Genomic DNA, 25,285 nt, shown 5'->3' with positions numbered 1-25,285 from the left:
GTTGTCTTCTTAATTCTAGGTAAGGGAGCCGACCCCAACAGGCCTCTGTGTCGGAAAGCTAAGGACATTAGGAAAGAGAAACGACTTCAAAAAGAGCAACTGAAGCAGCAAGAACCGGTTTCTTCTTCTCCGAGTCCAGCCCCATCAAAATCTTCATCTAATCAGCCCAAATCATTGGAGGAATTCATTACAGAGTACTTACCCAATGACCCGCTGCACCGTTTAGAGGTAAGTCATGACCTTTGCTTATATGTAATACTTATTTGAGGTCAAGTAACTAAACTGGCCAAAGCAGGAGAAGATGCACCAATAAAAAGGGACCCGGCACCAATCTCAAAACTACAGCTATCTCACACAGCGGTTTCCAAGTATCCTGGGTAAATATTCCAGGCCATTCTCTTCTCAAACAATCCTCTCCTGCTTTTGCTGCGATTGCTTGGGTGAAGTCAGCATGGGTAAACAGCCAGTGTTTTTGCGCTCTAAGCAAGTCTGTATGAAAGGCCATCTCATACCCCAAACGTCATTGTCCCTGGAGACGGCACTGGGCCGATTCATCCCTCAATTAGCTTGTTGACTGGATTGATTTGATTGACTTCAATATGTCATTCAATTATCTTAAGTGGATAGCAGTCAATGTCACTGTCATCTGAACAAGGTTAGTGGTTCACTTTAGAAACAATACATGATAAAATCCTCTGCATTTGCAGACTCAAAGCATGCTGAACTCCTTTTTTTTTTTATCATTATGAACTTTCTCATGCAAACAAACAATTTGTGCATTTATTTATTCAACAATGTAATTTGCGTGTCAGACCCTTGTGTGGAAATATAAACCGTCAGAGTGTAGTTTGATGCTGGTTAAGCTCCGTCCTTGAAGTCTGTTTGTTACCACTTATCTCTCTGGCACATAATGAAAACGAATGCTATTAAAGCAGTGCGTGCAGTATCACACGTTTCCTTTCCAGACGTCACTTTATCGCTTGTGAAATAGGGCTCATTTCTGTAAATCTCAGTTGTGGGGTCGTTAAGCTCTCGGAGAAGGACCTCAGAGACACCCAGCCTAATGAGATGTTTACATACAACCAATCAGACGCGCGGCCGGGGAGTGCGTTTTATCATACACACTACAATCTAAGTGAAGCACTCATTGTTTGACAGGGAAAAGATTACTTTAGGAAGCCTTGGCACATTTTACTTCTAGCCTTACCTTGGGCTTTTGATGCTGAATTATGGGAATGTTATGGGTTCAATACATGTTGAAAGAAGTTTAGCCAAAAATTAAAAATGAAGAGCTCCTTTCTTTCTTCTGTGACATGTAAAAGGGGATGCAAGCAATATTTTTTTCCATACAATGAAAGTACAATGATTTTTAAATGTCAATCTCCAAAAAAAGACTAAATACAAGTACTTCAAATCACTTCAAATCTTCTGAAGTAATTTAAGTCAGTATTGACTGAAACTCCCCCTCTTTGCATCTACTTTCATAGTATGGAAAAAGACTGCATAGACATTTTGTCTAAAATTCTCTCCTTGTGTTTTGTGTAAAGAATAAAATACAACAAGGATGCATTAAATTGCATTTAGGCATTTATAATGTTACAAAAGTGTTTATCAAAATAAAATATGAAGCAGCAAAACTGTTTTCAACATTGATAATAATAATAAGAAATGTTTCTTGAGAGCAAATCAGCATATTAGAATGATTTCTGATGGATCATGTGACACTGGAGACTGGAGTAATGATGCTGAACAAATTCACCTTTGATCACAGGAATAAATTGTACTTAAAAATATTTCACAATATTACTGTTTTACCTGTGCATAAGGCACTTCTTAAAAAAAATCATACTGACCCCAAACTTAAATGGTAGTGAATATTTTAAACTATATATATTTTAAATTGGTATATTCCACTTACTCCTATTGTAATTGCTTGACTGTCGTCCTGATTTTTGATTTAGTTAAAAAAAAAAAAAAAGTCAAAAGATTTTCTGTTGAAATCATTATTGTTCCACAATTGCTTTCACTCTAGTTTAACTTGTACTGAACCCAGAAAGTTGCTTTTAAAAAGTATAGGTGTCTGTGTCTTCTTAAGATTAATTATGATTGAATATGGTTCTCCAAATCCCCCAACTACACCCGCAGAGGGCAGTAAAGGTACATTATAACCTTTCAAACTTTTCAAATCCCAGTTTGTGAAGCCATTGCTTCTGCCCTCTTTCACCTCCCATATAATTTGAAATCTCTGAGCTGTTTTGACAGCACTGCGCTCTCTTTGTCTTGGTTACTCCTTACACACTTAATCAAATATCCACATCTCTAGAGAATTGCCCAGCAGATTAAAAGACTCTACTTATGTTTATCTGAAACAAAAGTCGCAAATATCTTCATTAACTTGGCCAAGCAATAATAAGAGATATGCATTGAGGGCCAAATAAAATAAAACTGAATCTAAATCCCCCAGTCATGCTCTTCTGGGGAACTTGTGAACCATAAGCACCTCGTCCAATGAAAATGTCTCAGTGAGAGGTCCTTTAATTAGGAACAGCTTTGCCAGTCAATTAAATGTTTTTTTGGAGGATTGGATTTCGATTTGCCGCCTCAATTCTGAGGCCAGTTTGTCCTTGTGCAAACACTGATGATCCTGTTAGATGTCAAGCTCAGTTTTACTAATCAAACATAACATCTGATCCCACACAGTTAAACGTTTAAAGTCATGTTAGACTTTTACACCCTTATACAGCAAGTTGAATGAGGCTTAGTCTCACTTTGTCTTCAGACTGCCGCAGAATGACTGGTCTGTCATGTAATTTAATGATTGTGACCTGCGTTTTGTAAGTGCATATGCTTATTTGAATTATTCACCCTCATGTCGTTCCAATCCCGTATGTTTGGTATTATTAACCTGGTGTAACTCATCTCGACGTGCCAAATTTAAACCTGTATTGTACTACTTTAAATCACCCAATCATTTATATTTATAGCTACTGGTTGGATTCATTTATATAGCTACTTTTTAAAATGATTTTTCCTTTGAAATGTATATCATAAGCTAAAGTATTGGTCATTGTTATAGCTTTTCATCATTTCCTGTGGTTGCTAATGTGATAATGAAAGCCAGTTCAACTGTGCCTAGAAATTCAGGACGTTTCTTTTGTAACCGTATACAAGGAGACACTTTGAGACTGATTCACTGCAGGTCTGCATTTAATCATTAGTGCAGGAAGTCATGTGTTCTCGTCTTTGCATTACTCGGAGGACCAGGAAGTGGTTCTTTATCAATGAACAGGTTTCTGGACACAGTAACATTCTTCTAAAATCTGTTGAGAAAATAAACAACTAGCCTAACTGCATTATATGCACTTGATTTTTTTTAAATTATATTATTGGGTGAATCATATTTAATATTTTGGGTCATATATTATAATACGTTCACAATTTGTTCATGAAAAGATATGTTTTTCATTTTAATTTTAGGTTGAAATATGAACTGTTATGTTTTCAGGAGAGTCACCCTTTCATATAATCTATAATTTTTTCTGGCTGAACTTATGCTGAACATCACCCAAACAAACAAAGGCTGTAATATGATGAATATGTGTCTCTTTCATATTTCTTTGTTGTTGTTTTTTTTAACGTTTTCCTGTTTTTTTCATTTGTTGGGGCGTAAGCAGCAGTAAGAATAAGGACCACTGATTTGCCTGAGTCAATCTCATTCAAATTATATGTAATATGTTTGTCACATTTCTTTCAAATCACATAAATCGCTTTTTTTTTCTATGCAGCTGGATAATTTAATTTAGTTATGTCCATTATTTTCATATACATTTTTTTTAATCAGATTTCCATTACAGTAATAGTCTTTTTTTTTCAATTAATGCAAAATTATTATTATTTTTTTGATCTGCATACTTTAAATGCACTACTACTAATTTATTATTTTTATACAATGTTTTTTTGGAGTTACATATGAGATTTTGGTGTTAATTGTTTTCAACATAATGTCATAAAAATGGTCACAATGCTAAAATATATTAGCTTTATTTACTTTTATGCCAAATAGGTTTTCATATTTCTTTAATTTTGTTTAGTTTTTTTTCCTTTTTTCTGAATATGGGAACTGTTTCATGAGATTCACCCTTGTGCTATAAAGAGAAGAACAGCATGTACAACTTTTTCTAATTCTGTTTCCATTCCAAATCATAAGATGTTCCATGCTCACTGTTCTCTCACTGTACTATTACTTGGCTTGTTTCTTTGGAAAGAATCTGTAATTTTTCTGTTTAACCCTCTGATGCTCATCCTCATGTTGAAGGTGAGGCTAGTGCGCTCCAGCCCTCCCAGTCCACAGTTCAAAGCTTCGTTTGATGCCTCATACCAAGTGTACAAACTCTACCAGATGGCCATTCACAAGGACCCGCCTGACAAACCTACCGAGAGCCAGGTCAGGGGATCCAGAGCTGAGGGCCTTTCTCTTTCTAGCCATTGAGCACATTTGACATGGCCATGCTCCTACTTTGATCTCTAAACCAAATCATATTTTGAGGATTGTGACATCAGCTTACATTTGTGTATATAAGACATTCAACAAGAAAGGGGAACGCATCTGTGATGCATGGGGCGGAAAGGGTCCAAAATGGGTGAAAAGCATGAGGTAGAAAGCATGTTCACCTGGAAGCAAAAAAAAAATCACAGTGCACTGACTTTAATGAGCAGTGTTTTAAAACAGGAGTGAGGAGGAGCAAACTGAAAGCAAGCAGACAGGAAATTAGGGGAAGGCTAAATAAATTGATGTAAACCATGGAAACTCTGTGAAACCGTATGAATGTAATCCTGAAAAGAGGGCGAAAGAGAAATGGCAAGGAAATGAGGAAAACGCTCCTGTGTGGGCAGTGTTTCCACAGGTGCTCGTGTAAAACGAGGAGTTTGTTGCTGTTAAGATGTTTGGGTTCTTACACAGTTATTTTACCTCCTCTTTCCTCTTATTAAGCCAAACTAGGAAACAACTGCAATTTCAGATAAAACATTTTCTTGTAGGCAGTGAACCTTCATTGAATGTGCTTTTTCTCATGATGTGCCTGTGTAATTCTCATACAGCCTCAGTTTTTTCCCCATCAAAAATGTATTTAAAATTCTTGCTCTTATGACTATGTGGCATTTTACCACTGTTTATGTAAGGGAAGGAAGATGGGAATGAGATCTTAAACCTTCGTCCCTCACATGAGCACCACAGCCTAATGCGTCAAAACACATGAACCACAGCTCTGACCTTTCTACAATTTTCTTTTTGAAGTTTGAGTAATTTGTTGACTAATGTGAAAAATTACAATCCATTAACACAATTTCTGTCATCATCAGTGTTTCCTGTAGTAGCACCGAAGCTAAATCAACAACACAACGGCTTAACAGTTTCATATTTCATGACTGGGCACTGTGGAATGCATAATGAATTATGAATAAGATCGGTGCACATTGCTAGTTGCATGCTGTAACAAACATATGCTGTGATGTCTGTAATGAGTTGGTCAAACTGATTGTGAATCAGTTGGAGACATGTTTTTGCCATTCAAATACAAGCAGGATCTCAATTAGGATTGTGACTGGAACACACGTTTATAAAGTGCAACTAGAAAAACAGCTTTAAGTCAGTTATTTTACTATATTAGAGAACATATTGGAAGCTGCGTATGGGAATTTTAGTTTTGAGTTGGATTGAATTGGTGTTATACAGTACTTCAATCTTTGACTTTTCTAAACATATGTGCTTTTTGCTCTAGCTTATTGACATTTGTGTGTGTGTACATTGAAGGATGTCATGTTATTGATGATATGTTTACCTCAGACGGCTGATTTTGTGGGGCTCATCACATTGGAAGAGGTAGAACAAGCTTTTTATGTTTTGTCGAGGGATCATTACTTTCCCCCCAGCACCTTCAACATGAGGTGATAACCTGTAAGTCTTCAGGTTCATTGATAGTCGAGGGAATATGATTTTAGATCTTGAGCAGAGCTTCACGGCCTCAGTGCACAAGCCTCACCTTCAGCTCCTTCCCTTTCCCTACATTTACCCCTTAAACTCTGACTTTTAATCAATAATGCACATTCCCTTTCCTGTCTTACTCCACACTGAAACACAGAAAGTTACTCTGTTGCTTGAATTTATTTTTTATTGTAGGAATGTAGAACATGGCTTGCTGGCTTTTAAACCATAATTATTTTGTACACAATGGCTGATAACATGCCAGTATGATGATCTACATAATATATTTGCATGTGCTGTATATCTGTACATGCTTCAATGTGTTTATAATATAAACTGTTTAACAGATCCCAAACTGTTCTCTTCTCTAAAAATCTGGATCAAGAGAAGATTACACTGTTTGAATTTTCTAAACTATCATATCATAATTATGCCTTAATTACTTCTAATATCAGCCTGATCAGACCGATAATTAACCAATATTGGTATGGTGACAGGACATATTGTTCATCACTACAAAAATCACTACTTTCTTTTAATGGTTTGAAGCAATTCTCAAATGCTTAAAGTTAAAGCATTTCAATTGAAAAAGTAAAGTGTAAGACAGCTTGGGAATGCAGTTTTTTTTTTTTTTTTACAGTTTATTTTTGGGTTCATATTTATTTACTGTCTTTACTTAAGAAGATGGAATATCGATTCTAAGAATCTTCATGCAAATCAGTTTTTTGGGTCTCATTGTGATCAGCACAAATCACATTGAATTTGATAAGTTTATTTCCATTCTGAGCCACTTTCATATGTAAAAAGTGATGATGTGAACAGTCAGAATTCATGTGATTTATATTTTTAACGATTCAATTGCTTATTTAATTTACCGTTGGATCATAAAACAATCAGTCAGTCGAACTGTATGAAGTTTTAGTCTGAAATGTGCAAAAATACAGGAGCAGACCAAGATTTTCTACAAACTACACTCTTAAAAATAAAGCTTCCAAAAGGGTGTTTTTGCTGTGATGTCATTGAAGAACCATTTTTTTTTCCAGTTCCCAAAGAACCTTTAAGTGAACAGTTCTTAAAAGAGCATCTTTTCTTAGTGTGAAGAGCATGTGGAATGGAAAGGTTCTGTGGATGTTAAATGTTTTTCATGGAACCATAGATGCCAATAAACAACCTTTATTTTTAAGAATTAAATAAATAATTTTATTTGTTTAAATTGTGAGATATGTGTATGTCGGGATGAATATAAATAAGAATGGCCAGTTCAGACCAGTGCCTGATATAGGTCACATTTCAAAGGTCTCATGAACAGAAAGTTGTAATGGGTACTTTGGCTTGCAATGTGAATATGAACCCAAAAAACACTGCGAATGTGATGCATGTTGTTTAAATCATTTCATTGATATATTTGTATTAACCATTCCCCTATCAACACATTTTTATTACCCTCCTCTCTTTTCATTTCCCTCCAATCTCCCCATCCTCCTTTTTTTTTGTCCCATTTTTTTCATTTCCCATTACCCTTCCGTCTCTCTTATCCGCCTGTCTTCTCCTCCCTCTAATCATCCCTCCATCACTCTGAAGGTGAGGCTAGTGCCGGTCAGCTTTGAGGACCCGGACTTCCTGGCGTCGTACAAGCAGTCAGTGGCGCTGTACGCCCGCTACCAGATGACCGTTCATGGCGATGCTCCGTCCGAGTGCGGGGAGAGCGAGGTACAGACTTCAACATGGCCCGTTCACAACTGCATGAAACACACCGACTAACCTGAAGCTCTGCTCACTAACTCCCAAATATATGCACACTTCTCTCAAATGCATTAGCTTTTTGCTAGACCTACATAGAATCTGTGCCTGCAAACGTGCTGACTGAACTTCCCCTAGTGACAAAAAACCTATACCAAAATGTATTTAAAATACATTTATTTCGTACTAAAAAGTATACTACAAATCCATTAACATATTTACTGACATATCGCTTGAGACTTTATTGATAAATATTATATGTTGCGTTCATATTTCAGTCCAATCTTTTCAGCGTTCTCGGTCCACTTGTTTGGTGCACACCAGGGTTCGGATAGCAGCGTTCACACTTACTCAACCGCACTAACTGAGCAATCGCACCAGAATTAGCTTAAATCGAACCAAACCTGCCAAGTGTGAACTCGCCCTAAGAGTTTGGTTTGTAATGTGTCTATCTATATTCATTTGTGTTTGATGTTGTCAGTGAATAATATATTGTATGTTGAAAAGATTTAGTAAGAATATAGTAGGCTACTTGAAGAGCTATTTTACAGTGGCCTCCATTCGAAGACTTGAGCATTGTCTGGATTGGCCGATAATTCACCTATGTTTTGGTAGAGGGTGAATTAGGACTGGGTGAATCTGCTGAGATGTAAGCGGTTAAAGCTCTTCTATTGTGTCGTTTCAGTCTTAGACTGGGCCGGGCCGCATACACACACCCTACTCTGTGAAACACAGCCATAACTTAATTACATGTCATAAAAGAAGTACATTCGCAGTCTGGGAGTTTGTTGGGAATCTTTACATTATTAAAACACTGTCGGGAGGACAAAGGGAGGCCAAGATAAATAAAATGTTATATAAAGAGTGATTTTAAAAAAACTGAAAGTGTGGTTATCTTAAATGTAATAGAGTTTTGAGGGTTTTTGAGTATAAAGGAAAAGGGGTTGTTGTGTTAAGGATGAACCATATGTCTAAAGACACCAAGTCAAATACATTGTTGGTGATTTGGAGCTGCAAGAGTATCATGCAATTGCTAGTGACAAATCTAGATTTGTCCCATTGCAGTCACTGTAGCTTGATGATTGACAGGTAAATAGCTGATTGATATGTGGTTTGTGTACATTTTGTTTGTACCGGTTTTTTTTCTTTCTTTTTTCTAAGCCTTATGTTGTGTACTCTTCACAAATACACAATTGTTTAAAAGTTTGGGTTGTATTTACATAAATATTTTGTTAATGTTTTTACTGTTCCTCAATGTTTATACTGTAGCTTGATAACATATTGTATCTGAAAGAAACTCATCTTCTTGAAACCTCAAGGTTTGTTACCGCCACACACTTGTAAATTGCATTGTGTTGATTGTGCATTTATAGAAGCTCTTTCTGGCCTTAATCACGTGTTTGCTGTTAAGGCGAGTTGGTACACAGATGCTGAGGGTGAGCTGGATGTGGACCTACTTGATATTCCCTGTAACCTGAGAGAAGCCTTTGCCCCCCTTAGGCCTGGAAACTAGCCCGGCTCTGCCAACAGCAAATGAATTAACTCTCAGCAAAGGAATAAAGTCATCAGAGCCGTCAGTCTCCCAGATTCTTTCCTAGTGCCATAACAGAGCTCTATTTATAGTGCGGAAGGTGTGCGTATGTTTGCATTAGCACAGCCTCGTGAGCATTATAGCCGAGACATTGCACTCAGATATGAGACATTGGTCTATGTGTATAAATTGAGGTGGGGATTTCCTGAAGTCACTTGTCTCTCGGCCCATTCCCCCCATCCTTCCCTTTTTTTTTCTTCCTTCATACTTTACCTCCTCGTAGTCGTACCCTTTGGTGGTGGATCTGGCCCTGAAGAAAATGTCTTTGCAAAGCTACTTCAGCAAGATTAATTTCCCTTTCTGTGTGAAATTACATTGTATTTGTGATTTGATTTATGTGAACTTACAATATACCCTTGAAAAGTTTTGGTTTGGTAAAGTTTTTAGGTCTCTTCTGTTCACCAAGGCTGCATTTATTTGATCAAAAATACATTAAAAACTGTAATATTGTGAAATATTATTACAATTTAAAATAACTGCTTTCTATTGGAATATATAGTAAAATGTAATTTATTCTTGTGATCAATGCTGAATTTTCAGCATCATTACTCCAGTCTTCAGTGTCACATAATCCTTCAGAAATCACTCTAATATGATGATTTGCTCAAGAAACATTTCTTATTAATATCAATGTTGAAAACAGTTGTGTTGCTTCATATTTTTGGTAGTAACCATGATACATTTTTTTTTTTAGGATTCTTTGATAAATGGAAAGTTCAAAAGAAAAGCATATATATGAAATATAAATCTTTTGTGACATTATAAATCTCGTTACTGTCATTTTTGATCAGTTTAATGCATCCTTGCTGAATAAAAGTATTAATTTCTTTAATGAAACTTAATGACCCTGTACTTTTGAATGATATCTTAATGAATGAATTATTACATCACAGTCAGCTTGAGATGGTTAAAGTTATACTTTTGGATGCTAAAGTAAGTTCTCAAAATTTGTGGAGCAAGTTTGTGAGCTGATTATGCAGCAACTCATTTCCCTCAAAATTTGTGGAAATGCTGGACTTTATCATTGTGTTGCTTGGAAATCAGTATAAACACCCCTTTATTGTGAGTGGAAGACACCACACACACACACACACGCACACACACACAGGCAGGGATTTCTGTTGTTGTAGTGAGGTGTGACTGATCTCCTACATGTGGCACTGATTTTCAGCACAACAAATCCTGTAAAAACTGAATTTATTCCTAATGGCACACTGACTAATTATTTGGAGTACCTCCGGGGAGGAGAGGAGGAACACAAATCGATTCATACAGTATGTGTTATTCTTACTAATGCCATCATCCTGTAGGGTCTCAGACGTTCTATATTAATGCATGTTAATGTATGCATTTGAAGTTAAATGATGCATGCCATTTTCCAAAATTTGCAGTTTCTCTTCTTAAAACTCCCCATCACTTGAATAATTTCAATGTACAAGTATATTACCTGGTTATATCAGCTCTCTGACAGGCGTAGGTTGATCTAAACGGCAGATTTCATGGTCCATTAAGGACCAGTCCCTAACGTTCACTACGTTCTGCTTAATTTCAAATCCCTGCTGAGCCATTTCACTTCCTGCTTTTGGTCAGAGTTTGGTCAGAAGGCAATATTGGAACGTCTCAGAACAACATATTTGAAGAAGGGCTACAGAGAGAATAAAGCCATGGTGAAAGAAGCATGAACGCTTGTGTTTAACTTTTGTCATGTAAGATATGGGTAGTTGACAAATAAGAGGTTTTCCTTTCAACATCAAGACATTCAAGGAGGGGAAAAAAAAAGTAGAACAGAACTAGACTTTTTCCCACCAGGAATTGATTGAATTGTGAAAAGTGTCTAATATGGTTGGTGGTTGTAGGGGAGAGGTTGAGAAGTAAGAGAGCTTGGTGATGGAGCAAATTGATTTTCCCATTCTTTTCTTTTTCCTTTTGTGCATGTAAATATATACTGTATATGTAAATCTGTGCATCCTCATCCTATCCAGTCTAAGTTAATAACCAATCAGGGTGTCCACTGCCAGGCTCCAGGAGATCAGCAAGAAGACTAATGGAAATATGCATGGCTGCTTTGCCCGCATTGCCCTTTCTCATTGAGCTGTTACCCACGGACCCCCACTGTTGAGCTCCTGGCAGCACAGGAGAGAGTCTTTGCCAGGTTTTACCCCTGAGTGACTCACCACACCCCTCTCCCATATCCCATCTTTCTCACTTCCACTTTCCCAACAATACGTTTCTCTTACACAACTGCCGCAAATTGAGCCTTATTGCAAAAGAGACATTTGTTGATTAAAGTCGTACAGTTTTAAGTGTATATAACACCGAAACAGTTCTCTGAAAATTGGATGTTCCAGAACATTTAATGGAAACAAAAATCATAAATTGTTTGGTTGTATTTTTAGAGCCGTTGTTGATTTCAAACCCACATTCGCTGTTAATTCTCTAAACATTGCAGATGCAAAAATCACCATATGGAGTTTGTAACTGCTGACTAATTCTCTCCAACCCTCTCGCTGTCCAATAAGCAAAGCTGCTCACGGTTGTTTTGTAGCATTTTAAACCACAGGAGCCTGGTTTTGCCAGATTACAACCAGACTGGCTGTGTGTGTGTTTGTCTATATTAGGAGGGGATGAAATGTGCATGTGCATGTGTGTTAGTTCGTTATTGTCGTTTTTAGTTTGTATAAGCTGCCTCTCTCTCTCTCATTGGTTTATAATGTTTCACCATTATAGCAGGGTATATTAGTATCACAGGCCTGCGGATACGCAGTGACAACCAGCTAAAACAGCAAATGCACACATGCTATTGAGAAAAGTACAGATGATCGTGGACCGTTTAGTGGTTTCATGTATTTCTGTGGTTTGTAGATCTTTTATCTGATCAGTTTTGTCTCACACTTGCTATTTGTTAGTTGCTTTTAGGTGAACTCAGCTGACAATATAAGTATTTGAGGCATCAGGATTTTCATTACATTTACAGGGGGCAGCAACAACACAATTGAACGTCATTCATTTTCAATATCGATTTTAGATGGCATGAGAGACAGAGAGGTGACAAAGTTGAGCAAAGTTAACTTAATGCAAATAATGCAAGATGGAATTCACTTTTGTGGGCCCTGTGCATGGTTTTCATACGTGTCTTGTGTCTTAACACGTATTGTGTGTCTGTATGCAATGTTCTATTGTCCTTAAGTCCTGTGTGACCTAAACAAAGAAACCCGTAAGTCAGTCATCGATAAATAAACCAAGACCATGGCCACTTTAGCAAAGATAAAGTTGTTTAAAACCTCCTTAATAAACATCTTGCTTTTTCTCTCTTCACAATGCTTGCCAGTTACTACCTCCTCACTTTTGCCAAAACAAACTAATGACCGAACAGCTACTCGTTTTGAACTTAAGTAAACAATATTAAATGTCTTGCATCACTGTGATTACAAAAGTTGCTATTGTGTGTGTTGTTAAAGAGCCAAGTTTATTTAAACCCTCTTAAATAAAGAAGAATTAAAAACAGTTGAAAGTCCAATTGAAGATTTAAAGCATAGATTTGTTTGTTTGGGCATCGCGACTAGCCCAACACTGTGAAATGTTGTTTGCAGACATGTTGTCATTAATCTTTTCTCACTTTGCTATGCGCATGATTTTGTGTTATTTGGGATAATAGCTATTTAAGCCTAATCTGACATTAATGCACACCATAACATTGCCAGTGGGAAAACAAACTTGGTTTTTAAATGTGCAAAAATTCTTGTAATGTGAGCTATAAGTCTTAAAAGCTCAACAACCACAGGAGAGATATTTGAAAAGATGATACAAAGGCCATATCAAATGTGTTTAACTGTATACATGAGACTGCCTGGCAACTATAATGTTATTCTATGTATTTCATATTTTGTCATATAGTTGAATTTAAAGTAACACTGTTCTTTTCTACTTCTTTCCCCTCACAGTTTAAGAGGTTCCTCTGTGACTCTCCTTTAGAGGTAAGTCTTTTTTATATTTCAAATGTACAATAAGATGTGCCTCTCTTGCCAAAGTCTTGGCCAATTTAAAGGATTTCCCTTTGAAATTGCACAGGTCCAGTATAGTCTCAAAGCAGATGATTTAATCATAATCATCAGTAGTTCCATACGGTTCATTATCATACACTTCTGGTTTCTACTGAAAAACTCAAAGTGCACATATAGTTTCCATTGGCAGACATAAAAGTTGCTTAATAAGTATCTTTTTATACAAAATGTCTTCTTTTTTTCTTTTGATTTTGAGGGAAATTTAACTTGACAGGCATCATATTCATATAAAATAATTAGGGTAATACCACCTATGAGTAACAATGTTAATTTAGAGCCGCGGTGAGACAAAACAACATGTGGAAATGGCTCTCTGGGTAGCAGTGTAATTGTTGGGTTGTTTGTTTGTCAAGAAACGATGGAAAAAGTTAAATGTGTTGTACAGACCAGCCACATTTCTGTGCAGCATGGCATGGCCACACACACATGGGACGGGAACGCAAACAAAGAGTTGACTGTGATGTGAAATTGTCCCTGACAGATGATCATCTCTGTCGTGTCCAACTGCCATCATCAAGAGATCCCTTTGTGGTGTTTCCTTGATATTGAGGAGCAGAAGAGGCAAATGTTTTTTGATGTTTGGGATGTTAAATTGCAGTGAGGTTGAAAGACTTATTGACTTTGCGTTTCCATTCAGAAAAAAAATCATTCCTTTACAAAAAAGTGCTGTGGCATGGCACAAATATTCTTTCATTTCATGTAAATGGTAATTTTATATATATATATATATATATATATATATATATATATATATATATATATATATATATATATATATATATATATATATATATATATATATATATATATATATATATATGTGTGTATATATCAAAGTGTATGTTAGTTTTTAACCCTTGGTTTCCCCCCACCACCGCCTTTTAACCCTCCCTAACTTCACTCGTTATCTCATTACACCAGATTTATTAGGGATTTAGTCCTATTTTCTTAAAAAAAAAACTATGGTACTGATTTATTAACTGTGGTATTTATATAGTGTGGTTGTACCATGTCCAACAAAACAAGGTATTGCCATGGATGGAAACATGTGCACTCTGCTTCCCCCTTTGTGCTAATGAAGACTGTTACCATTTACAGGAAACATGCTTTTATCACCTCGTCAAGGCTGTTAGCCAGACGCTCCAACATCAGTGCTTTTGATGCCGTATATACTCACTCAAACTTTTTTTTAGTTTACATTCTTTTTCAAACTTCCATTTTTTATTTAGTTAGCAAAATATACAGTATCTTTCAGAAGTTTTAGGCAAAAGCTGAATTTTCAGCATCATCACTCCAGTCTTCAGTGTCACATGATCTTTCAGAAATTATTCTAATGCTTATTTGCGGCTCAAGTCTCTTACTGTCTTGAATGGTGTTGTGATTTTCACTTGTTTAGGTTGAGAAATGTCTCTGTAATTAGAGCACCAATGGTCAGGTGTGGCTTGTAACGGATTAAGATGGGTTAAATTATTGCATTTTATTGCTATAGTACTATATGAAGGACTCTTTTTTTCATGCACTGATAAACTAGGGATCTGCGTGCAGAAATCTTAAAGGGGCAATTGGCATCAGGTGCAGAACCGTGTGCGCTTGTGGCATATCCGTTCACTTAAAGATCCATGAACAATAACACTATTTGAACTTTGCCTGCAAAGTCAAAAAGTAAACAAACATAATTGAAGATTTGCTGTTAGCATGTATTAGGCACATTCACCTGGTTGTATTTATCTAGGTGTGTGTGTGTATTTGTTCACGTGTGTGTCACATGGCGTGCGTGGCAGCGTGTTTTGCGTCACTGACATGCCCTTCTCCTGATGCACGCCTGTGTTGCATTTGTATGTCTGTTTCTGTTTGGCTTTTTTAAATGTCTTTAATTGACCTGAAATGTCTGTCCTAAGGGGAAATGCTCGTTAACAGCGGTGTTGTGTAATTAGTCGTCACGGTTTTATAGACCTCAAACCCTGCCTTTGCACCATACCCCGGTTTTTCCACATGCATATACACACATACTTGGCATACACCACTTATGCCATCGTTTTCCTTTATTTTCTAATTCCAGTGACAAGCAATACCAATTAGTCTTTAACTGCCCATGTCTCATCACCTTAAAAGACCAGCATGACACACATCCTTATCTGAAGGATATGACACAATGAAATCATTAACACTTCCCCATAATGTAATCAGAGCTCCACATGCCTGCATATATCGCGTACAGGCATTGCATCTGCGTCGCAGAGAGAGCCGCGTGCCACGCCATGCCGTGAGTGCCGGCTCTGAGAGAAATGGCAGCCGTAATCGAGCGCTGCTGTTTCCACGTGGGGTTAAATGAGCCGTCGCTGAGCGCTGCGTCTAATGAGCGCTGTGTGTTTAGAGTGCCTGTGTGACTCGAATAACATTTGAGTCCTGCTGCGTTCCCAGTGCTTCTCTAGGGCCCACATTTGAGGAATAATTATTTGACATTTAATGCTCCGAGGGAATAATCTCTGTAGTCAATAAATGGAAAGTAATATAATATAATGGGGGTATTTTATAATTATAATGGGGGTATTGTACAATACTCAAGTCAGTTTTATTTGTATAGTGCTTTTTACAATGTACATTGTGAATATCTGTCTTACTTTATTATTACAGTCTGAATCCAGGAACGTTGGGCTGAATTCACCATATAATAGACCATATTCACAGCAGCACCATCTTTGATTTTTAACACTGAGGGATAGACATACATCTCTTCTTCAGTGGGTTGTACTGTTATTTAATGTGTTTTTGGATCGTTCTGCTGACGAAACGCTACAAAAATATCTTTCAGAGAAATTTCAGTAAACACAAAAACTCCAGATAATATGAGCTGTGGAAAATTAGAAGTGATCGAGTAGCTTTGTACAGCGGATGCCATTGAAACCGAAGTCGAAAATCGACATCGAAGTCTATCCCTCACATCCTCGCTTTCATACCTGTCATTGCACTGCTCTGAATAACATCCGTCCATCATCCATCCATCAATCCATCCATGAAATTAAACGATGGATGGATGGATGATCCATCCATCGTTTAATTTCATGCATAATTTGTGCAACTCCTCTCTCCTCTCCTCTCCTCTCCTCTCCTCTCCTCTCCTCTCCTCTCCTCTCCTCTCCTCTCCTCTCCTCTCCTCTCCTCTCCTCTCCTCTCCTCTCCTCTCCTCGTTTGTATGCATAGAAGAGCCATTGTATCGTTCATGAAAGAGGAATGCTAACTACCCCAGCCGCCTGACAAACAGCCTGTTGACGTCCCTTACGCCAACTGCAAACGTAGCACGCAACTACACGGCTGGAGAAAGCAGGCCAAACAAAGACTGACACAGGGCAGCATATGCTTGTGATTTGGGCCCCTGCCTTTATTGTTGGCTTCATCTCTGTTTTGCTTGCCTTTCACAGTGGCACTGACGCAGTCATTAGGCTGTCCGGCAAGGTGATCCTGGGGTCAAGGTGACGCCATTTCCCTCACTCGGGTCATGGCTGCATAAACATGCCTGATACTTTCACTGTGAAATACTTCTGTGGAGGCTGCGTTTCATTAAAACAGAGCGAAAACGCAATCTAGAACATACCGTCAGATCATTATGGATGAAAGATGGGCGGCTGTCAGGTGGTGCTGAGAGCTTAACGTTTCGTTTAGCGGCTCTCCGCTGCCAGAGGGCAAGTTAGCATGACATGGGTTGGATTTGAGTCCAGTCTGGTTCTGACAGAAACGAGGCGCAGCACATGTGGTGCCAAAAGCCAGGCTGAGAATGGGCTCTCAGTTTCACCGCAGGCCCTTAATCATCACCGCTAGCCGCGCTATGAAAGCACCTTCATCTCGAGCGGCTGTGTGTACTTAATACTGACAGCTAGTTTAAACCGCCAACCAACTGGACAAGCACGCTGAATGAAAATAAGTAAACTATACATATGGAATGTGGTCCTCGGCGGACAAAATGAGGGGTTTACTGTAACACTTCTCTAGGAAGTAGGGAGGGATGCTGTGAACCGTGCCAGTTTAGCGGTAGAGAAAAGATTATACTTTGAAAGATGCTAGATTTAAAAGGCACTGAATAGCACTTAAAAATAAAAAAAGGTTCATTTCACTAACTGATATAATGTTAATATTCCATCCTCCTAAAGTACTCAAATCTGTTTTGTGTCTGTATAATAAACTGATAACCACCATAATAATACAGGTGTTAAAATAGACACATGATGAATCACAAATAACCTTTCCACAAGCTGAGCTATATACTAAAATGTTCAGTTTAATTCAAGTTTATTTGTAGCTCTTTCACAACATATGCCTTTTCTGTGAAGCTGTTTTGAAACAAAGTATATAGAAGGTGCACACAGTGTCATGTACAGAAATACAAAACACCATCATGGAAACACACTTCATACTTAATGCAATAAACATTAATTAAACAATATAAGATGTAACATAAAACCTAAATGTACATAAAGGATAACAAAACCTTTATCAAGAAACCAAGAAATATAATTATTTAAATGAAATATCAAATGTAATGTCAAGCAGGGAATTGTGGGAATGTCAGTTTTTTATAATTTATAATATGACTGTTAATTTGTACTTCCAAAATCTGGACATTTAACAGTATTTTACTGTATAATTATATCCACCGGATGCAACGGAGAATATTTTTTCTTTTTCTGTGAATATGCAAGACTTCCGATTAATTTTGTAAGTATCAGTAAAATATCAAAATGCAGTAAATGGTAAAACTATTTGCGCTACAAACCAGTGTGTTTAAAATGATGACAATACATTAAAATAATATGAAAACAAATATCAGGTTGCAGTATCAGGTAGTATAACGGACTGTTTTTGTACAGGTAAAATAATTGGAAGCAAATGACACAGGAAAGTTACAAATAGCCACACCCGCTCTCACATTTAAAAAAAAAAGTGGATAAAATGTCCCGTTAGAGGCTGTTTTTCCACAGTATATAGTAAGGGACCTTGCCATTAACCAATTAAAAGGGTTTTACTGTAGCATTTTTACAGTCTTCTACTGTTAACATTACAAATATTTTTTACAAGTGTAGGTTTGCACATTGTGAGTAGCATATGTGATGTTTCTGTGTTGGTTTTAATTTGGAGGTGAGTGACCGTGGCGCAGCAGCGTCTAAAGCCTCTCGTACTGAACAGATTGTCCGAGCCGCTCCCCTGGTGTTGTGATAACGAGCCGCCTTCCTGCAGGGCTAACTGGACCCAGATGGGCCGCGGAGAGATCCCGTTACCCCCTCCCGCCGAGCCGTTTCAAGTCTCATTGGTGGACTAGGGTGAATAAAGCGCCCTTCTGGATAAGCCACTTGATTGAAAAAAGCCAGCGTGAAGGTTTGAGTGGGAAATACGATCTCGGGCAGGTAACGGTTCGGGGTTTTACAGCCGTCCGAAACAGCAGACGAATATTCAGAGACACAAGTGCGTTCATGTCACATGAAGGAATGTGGGCTTTTATCTTCAGACACAACAGTAGTTTTATTTATTTTGGGTGTGTGTATGGTTCCACTCACTGCCACCCCTGATTTACACACAGGGTAAAAACGGCTCCCCTGTTCCCTCCTGCACAGGCTTTCAGAGTGGAGATTGATTTTTGTTCATGCAAGGATTTTTATTAAATCGCCTCTCGTAGTTTCGCGTAGTTTGTGTGTGCCTGGCATTGACTTCTACTCCACAAACACACACACCTCCACTCTCAGTCCACATGTGGGATCTATTAGTGAGCTACTGTACACCCTGTGTTCCTTTGCAAGCACAGACTTTCAAATTGTTTGAGCATTGATTGACTGGTTTTTACACAGGATCTCACACAGGAAGTATTTCACAATGTTTTCAACAATTTTTAATTTATTTGCATGACACAACTAGTTTGAAGATTCGACTTTGTTAAAATTAGACATTTTTTTTATGCATTTTCCTAGTCTTATTCTGCACAATTCATCAGTACATACACAAAAACGTTTGTCATTTTCACCATCTAAACAAATCCTGATGCATAAAATCAAGTCCCATGTTTTTTTTCTAATGGATTATTCTGTTTCACTCTAAAGTATGCCACATGGGTAAAATGTAATGTTTTATGCTGACTAAAAAGCTTCTTTGGTAGGCCTCCCTTTTTAATGTGCCCTTTATTATATTTTATTTTATTATGGCGAAGTCAGACACTCAATTTGTCACAGAATTTCTTGTTCCTCACTCTAAATTCCCAGTAATTTCCTGTTACTCTTGTCCAAAGAAAAGAGGTAAAAGCTTAAAAAAGAATACATTTCATTGTATAATATTGAAATCTTTATAATAATGATATTCCCTGTCTTTCTCCCAGGCTGAGACCGCTCCTGATGGTCCTGATGTGGGCTATGGCTCGTTCCATCAGCAGTACTGGTTAGATGGCAGAATAGTAGCAGTGGGCGTTCTGGACATCCTTCCCTCCTGTGTGTCGTCCGTGTACCTCTACTACCACCCCGACTTCTCCTCGCTCTCATTGGGCACCTACTCTGCTCTCAGGTTAGTCTGTCTCTGTCTGACTGCCACTCATAAATTCTCACTAATCTTTGAGCGTTTTAGGCCGATAATGTTCAGACAGGTGTAAACATTTACTAATTAATAATTGGTCATTTATCTGACTTGAGTTGAAGTGTGAATCTGCTCGGACATCTAGCTTGAGCCACATCCTTTTAGTTACCAGCTTAAACCTTTAACCACTAGGCTACACTACCTCCCTACAAAAGTTTAACAGCATTAATGTTGCAGATTTCTTTCATAGAATTATTTTATCCTTAAAGACGAATAGCGCAGGAATGCATCCTGATCTGTCTCTTTTAGTGCAGAATCTTGTCTCTGAATGAGTTTCGGATGGTTTTGCTGGTAGAGTTTTAAATGCATCTTATTTTTTAAACAACCATACACACACCCACGGTTACAGGTCTATATTTCTTTGTCACACACATGTTTTCAAATATTTCACATGGGAGGCTCACCTGATTAGGTTACACTCAACAGGAGATGCCAGATGTGTGTGTGTGTTGTGTTGAGTTTTGAGTGTTTGGAGGCTTCGGGAGCCTCATTTCTCACCGAGAGAATAATAAAAAGAAGGCTACGGGAGAGAAAGCGTGAGGGAGACGTGGAGATTGTGCCCAGAGCAGCTGGTGTCAACCGCGGGGTCAGTGTCTTTGTGCTGTTGTGTGTCAGTGTGATTGAGTGAGACTGTCTGAGCGCAGGATGTGACACTGTTCAGTAATGTGTCTCCATGCTGCTCTGGACACTATAAATAATGATGAATGACCAGCAAAGATAAACAAAATGTGTTTCCTCTGAGTCGAAACGTGCTGAAAATTCATTTGCACTGTTAATTCTGTCGAAATCTTTGTGTGAATCTTAAGAAAATTTGTCCTTGGCATATTTTAACCCCTACATCATTTAAGTCAGAATATGTATAAATAAGAAATTATATTTGACAAAAATAAAGTTGATTCGATTTTATAAAGAATCAATTAGATGTTTTATTTTTAGTTTATTTCCCCCAAAATTCTTATTACGGTTATTAGTCTGGACATTTTATCATGGTTTATCTGTAATTAACATTAATATCAGTTAATGATATTCAGGGGGAAAAAATACAGTTTGAAGAATTTATGGTGAAAATATGCAAACACTTAATGGCCCTAAAAGTAGCCCCTTCATTTTAAGCGATATATATACATATATATATATATATACACTCACCGGCCACTTTATTAGGTACACCTGTCCAACTGCTCGTTAACACTTAATTTCTAAGCAGCCAATCACATGGCGGCAACTCAGTGCATTTAGGCATGTAGACATGGTCAAGACAATCTCCTGCAGTTCAAACCAAGCATCAGTATGGGGAAGAAAGTTGATTTGAGTGACTTTGAACGTGGCATGATTGTTGGTGCCAGAAGGGCTGGTCTGAGTATTTCAGAAACTGCTAATCTACTGGGATTTTCACGCACAACCATCTCTAGGGTTTACAGAGAATGGTCCGAAAAAGAAAAAACATCCAGTGAGCGGCAGTTCTGTGGGCGGAAATGCCTTGTTGATGCCAGAGGTCAGAGGAGAATGGCCAGACTGGTTCGAGCTGATAGAAGGGCAACAGTGACTGAAATAACCACTCGTTACAACCGAGGTATGCAGCAAAGCATTTGTGAAGCCACAACACGCACAACCTTGAGGCGGATGGGCTACAACAGCAGAAGACTCCACCGGGTACCACTCATCTCCACTACAAATAGGAAAAAGAGGCTACAATTTGCAAGAGCTCACCAAAATTGAACAGTTGAAGACTGGAAAAATGTTGCCTGGTCTGATGAGTCTCGATTTCTGTTGAGACATTCAGATGTTAGAGTCAGAATTTGGCGTAAACAGAATGAGAACATGGAACCATCATGCCTTGTTACCACTGTGCAGGCTGGTGGTGGTGGTGTAATGGTGTGGGGGATGTTTTCCTGGCACACTTTAGGCCCCTTAGTGCCAATTGGGCATCGTTTAAATGCCACGGCCTACCTGAGCATTGTTTCTGACCATGTCCATCCCTTTATGGCCACCATGTACCCATCCTCTGATGGCTACTTCCACCATGTCACAAAGCTCTAATCATTTCAAATTGGTTTCTTGAACATGACAATGAGTTCACTGTACTAAAATGGCCTCCACAGTCACCAGATCTCAACCCAATAGAGCATCTTTGGGATGTGGTGGAACGGGAGATTCGCATCATGGATGTGCAGCCGACAAATCTGCGGCAACTGTGTGATGCCATCATGTCAATATGGACCAAACTCCCTGAGGAATGCTTCCAGCACCTTGTTGAATCTATGCCACGAAGAATTGAGGCAGTTCTGAAGGCAAAAGGGGGTCCAACCCGTTACTAGCATGGGGTACCTAATAAAGTGGCCGGTGAGTGTATATATATATATATATATATATATATGTATATATGTGTGTGTATATATATATATATAAGTAATGTATCATTTTTTTCTTTCTTTTTTTCTGGGCTGAAATGTGTCCCAGGCACTTTTTGACAAATTTAAATCACCCTTCTAATCAGTATATATTTCTTGCTTTTTAGTAAAAAATACAATTAAAACATCCTTTAAAGAAGATAAATTTACATGAATACATTAGTTAAATTTTTTAAGAAACTTGTATATGTTGTATTGTTTCAATGACTGCTATTTTGTTTACATCTTCAATAATAGTTAGACATTGTGTTGTGTAGATTCAGGAAATATGTTCCACACATCTCCATGTGTGTGTGTGTGTGTGACATAAATATTAAGCAGACGTCTTGTCCGTGGTGAGCGCTGCTGCATAATTGGCTTGTGTGGGGGTGTCAGTCCGCTGAAGAGGAGATAATGGAGGCTTCAAACTGCTGCCAGTGCGAGCGGGTGGGGACTGGGGTTCAAATCGAGGAGGGGGAGGGGGGGGGGGGGGGGGGGGGGGGGGGGATTGGCCTTTCTTTATGTCCCTCTTTCTTCTGTCCCTCTTTCTTTCTCCATCTTTTTTGTGAATGGGTTCCACAGCCTCTTCTTATCCGTCTCTCATTCATGGAGAGCCAGGCTTTGTCACCAGGGGATGGGAACCCGGGAACCTGGCAGCGACCGCATGACCTTCCAGCACCTCGCTGTTTGTCGTCGCTCCTTCTCCCTTCTCTCTTTTCCTCTTTCATTTTCCACTACTTTTATTTTGCTTTGGCTTCTCACTCTTCCTCTCTTTTTCCTGCAAAAAAAACAAAAAACAAAAGATTTCTCCCCCTAATTTTTGAAAAGACAGAGAGTATAAGGTGTACAAAATGCAGAAGAAGAGAGAAGAAAGAGCAGGATTTATTTATGGAAAAGAGAAACATGTTTGTGCAGGGAATAAAGAGAGAACTGAAAAGAGAGAGAGAGAGAGCGAGAGCTCCTTGATTGCTCACAGGAGGAAGTATAAATCTCCTCTATTTTTCCTCCTGTTTTTATTTTCTCAGCTCCCTTTTGTTTTTCTCCTCCGCTTCCTCTTTTTCAGCACTTCCAGATACACATTCAAATGGCTGTTTATGAGGGAAACAGTTGATCTGGTCCGTATGCAGCAAATCAGTTGATGTTTTATCTACTTAAAAGGGTTAGTTCACCAAAAAATTTTTTATTCTGACATTAATTACTCACCCTCATGTTGTTCCAAACCCATAAGAACACAGACTGACACGGAAGAGAAGAAACTGTTGAATAAAGTTTCTATTTTTGTTTTGTTTTTGCCACAAAAAGTATTCTCGTTGCTTAATAACATTAAGGTTGAACCACTGTCGTCACATGGACCGATTTAATGATCTCTTTACTACCTTTCTGTGCCTTGAAAGTGGTAATAACGTTGCTGTCTATGGGGGGTCAGAAAGCTCTCAGATTTCATCAAACATATCTTAATTTGTGTTCTGAAAATGAACAAAGGTCTTACGGGTTTGGAACGACATGAGGGTGAGTAATTAATGACAGAATTCAAATGTTTGGGTGAACTATCCCTTTAAGCATCATATCCTAATGCTACACATTGTATAGTATAATTAAGGACTGTTAACAGAGTTATTAATCTTGTTTAAAAATCATGAATAAAATAGTTTTATTGTTAGTTCATTTGTTAAAAAGATTTAAATTTGAAGTGTCATATCTCTAAATATCTCTAAAATCCCTAAAATTACATACTGTTGCATAAATGGAAAGAAATCTGTCACACTACATAGACTCTGCAAGAGTGTCTTGTTTACCGGCCAATCTAAAAATGATTTTTTATCAAGTAAACAATTGATAATTGAACAGTGGATATTTGTAGCATTAAAACAGCATTATATTTTGAGCACCATGTTGAACGGAACCGGAAAACATGGTTACCTGTTTTGTAGCATAAACCATATGCCTGTAAAATATGATTTCTGCTCTCGTTCTCTCTGCAGGGAGATTGCCTTCACCAGGCAGTTGCAGCAGCAGTCGCCCAAACTCGCCTACTACTATCTGGGTTTCTACGTATACTCGTGTCCCAAGATGCGCTATAAGGTACGTCTCAACGTCATCAACCTTCATTTCTGTTCATCTTCTGTTTGGCCTGGTTAGTATCATCTAACCTTGCTGGAATAGCCGCTGATGTACTGAGATGTCATACATTTTTGCAATGAAAGAAGACACCACATAGACGGGTGGCAGTATAGAGTCCATCCAGCATAATGCACCTCTAACATGTGCATCTACCTAAATTGGTTGCATAAATCCTCTGGTACAATTCTATTGCAGGATCAGTTTTAGATCAGTTTTTCTACTTTGTTTCTCACTTTCAAAAACCTTTTCCCTTGACTGCACTTTGCTGAATCTTTAAACAAGATGCACCAAAAACAAGTAATTCTAGCAGGTGTGGCCGTACACTTTCTTAAGTATTTTATATGCGTGTATAGTCTCCATCACACTTTTAAGACGAGGCAGGCCACAGTGGTTGTGTAATCGACAGGGTGGCTTTTAGTTTTGGAGCTGAAGTAGACACCTGTTAAAGGTGTTAATCCTCTATCGTCCGCCAGCATCACACCTCTCCGCTCGGTCTGTTTCTCTCATTACTGCTCCCCAAAGACTCGTCCTGGAGCGATCGCAATGCCTCCGCCACAGGAAATATCTCTTCCCCGCTTCCTGTCAGATGGTACAGTAGATATTGGAAGATCAGTGTTATTTTAGTTTGATGTGTATACTATTATAGTATTTTTTTTATATTTTAAATAAGCTGTTAATTTTGTATTTTCAGTTTTCATTTTAATCATTTTAGTACTTCAACATTTTTTTAAGTTTTTTTTATTTTTTATTTTAGTTAACAATAACAACAATGGGGAGGAGTGAGCAAATGCCATCG

The 25,285-nt window shown here is 38.1% G+C and overlaps 1 protein-coding gene across 7 annotated transcripts in view; it reads left to right on the top strand.

Annotated features, from left to right (window-relative positions):
- The window catches only part of LOC130085077 (arginyl-tRNA--protein transferase 1), an 81,513-nt gene that overhangs the window by 22,681 nt on the left and 33,547 nt on the right, over window positions 1–25,285 (top strand). For 3 of the 7 annotated variants that reach the window (XM_056250651.1, XM_056250646.1, XM_056250649.1), the window contains 5 exons: window positions 20–228; window positions 7,562–7,690; window positions 13,253–13,285; window positions 19,728–19,909; window positions 24,351–24,450. In XM_056250651.1, coding sequence (XP_056106626.1) covers window positions 20–228; window positions 7,562–7,690; window positions 13,253–13,285; window positions 19,728–19,909; window positions 24,351–24,450 — 653 coding nt within the window. Of the gene's footprint in view, window positions 1–19; window positions 229–4,315; window positions 4,445–7,561; window positions 7,691–13,252; window positions 13,286–19,727; window positions 19,910–24,350; window positions 24,451–25,285 lie in introns of all 7 variants that reach the window. The other 4 variants (XM_056250647.1, XM_056250645.1, XM_056250648.1 and 1 more) reach the window with 2 other exon arrangements.

The sequence above is a fragment of the Rhinichthys klamathensis genome, unplaced genomic scaffold, assembly GCF_029890125.1.
Source record: "Rhinichthys klamathensis goyatoka isolate OS25496 unplaced genomic scaffold, OSU_Roscu_1.1 h1tg000072l_1, whole genome shotgun sequence".
Lineage (NCBI taxonomy): Eukaryota > Metazoa > Chordata > Actinopteri > Cypriniformes > Leuciscidae > Rhinichthys > Rhinichthys klamathensis.
Note: the sequence above shows the minus strand (reverse complement) of the source record. Positions and strands in the feature narration are given on the sequence as shown.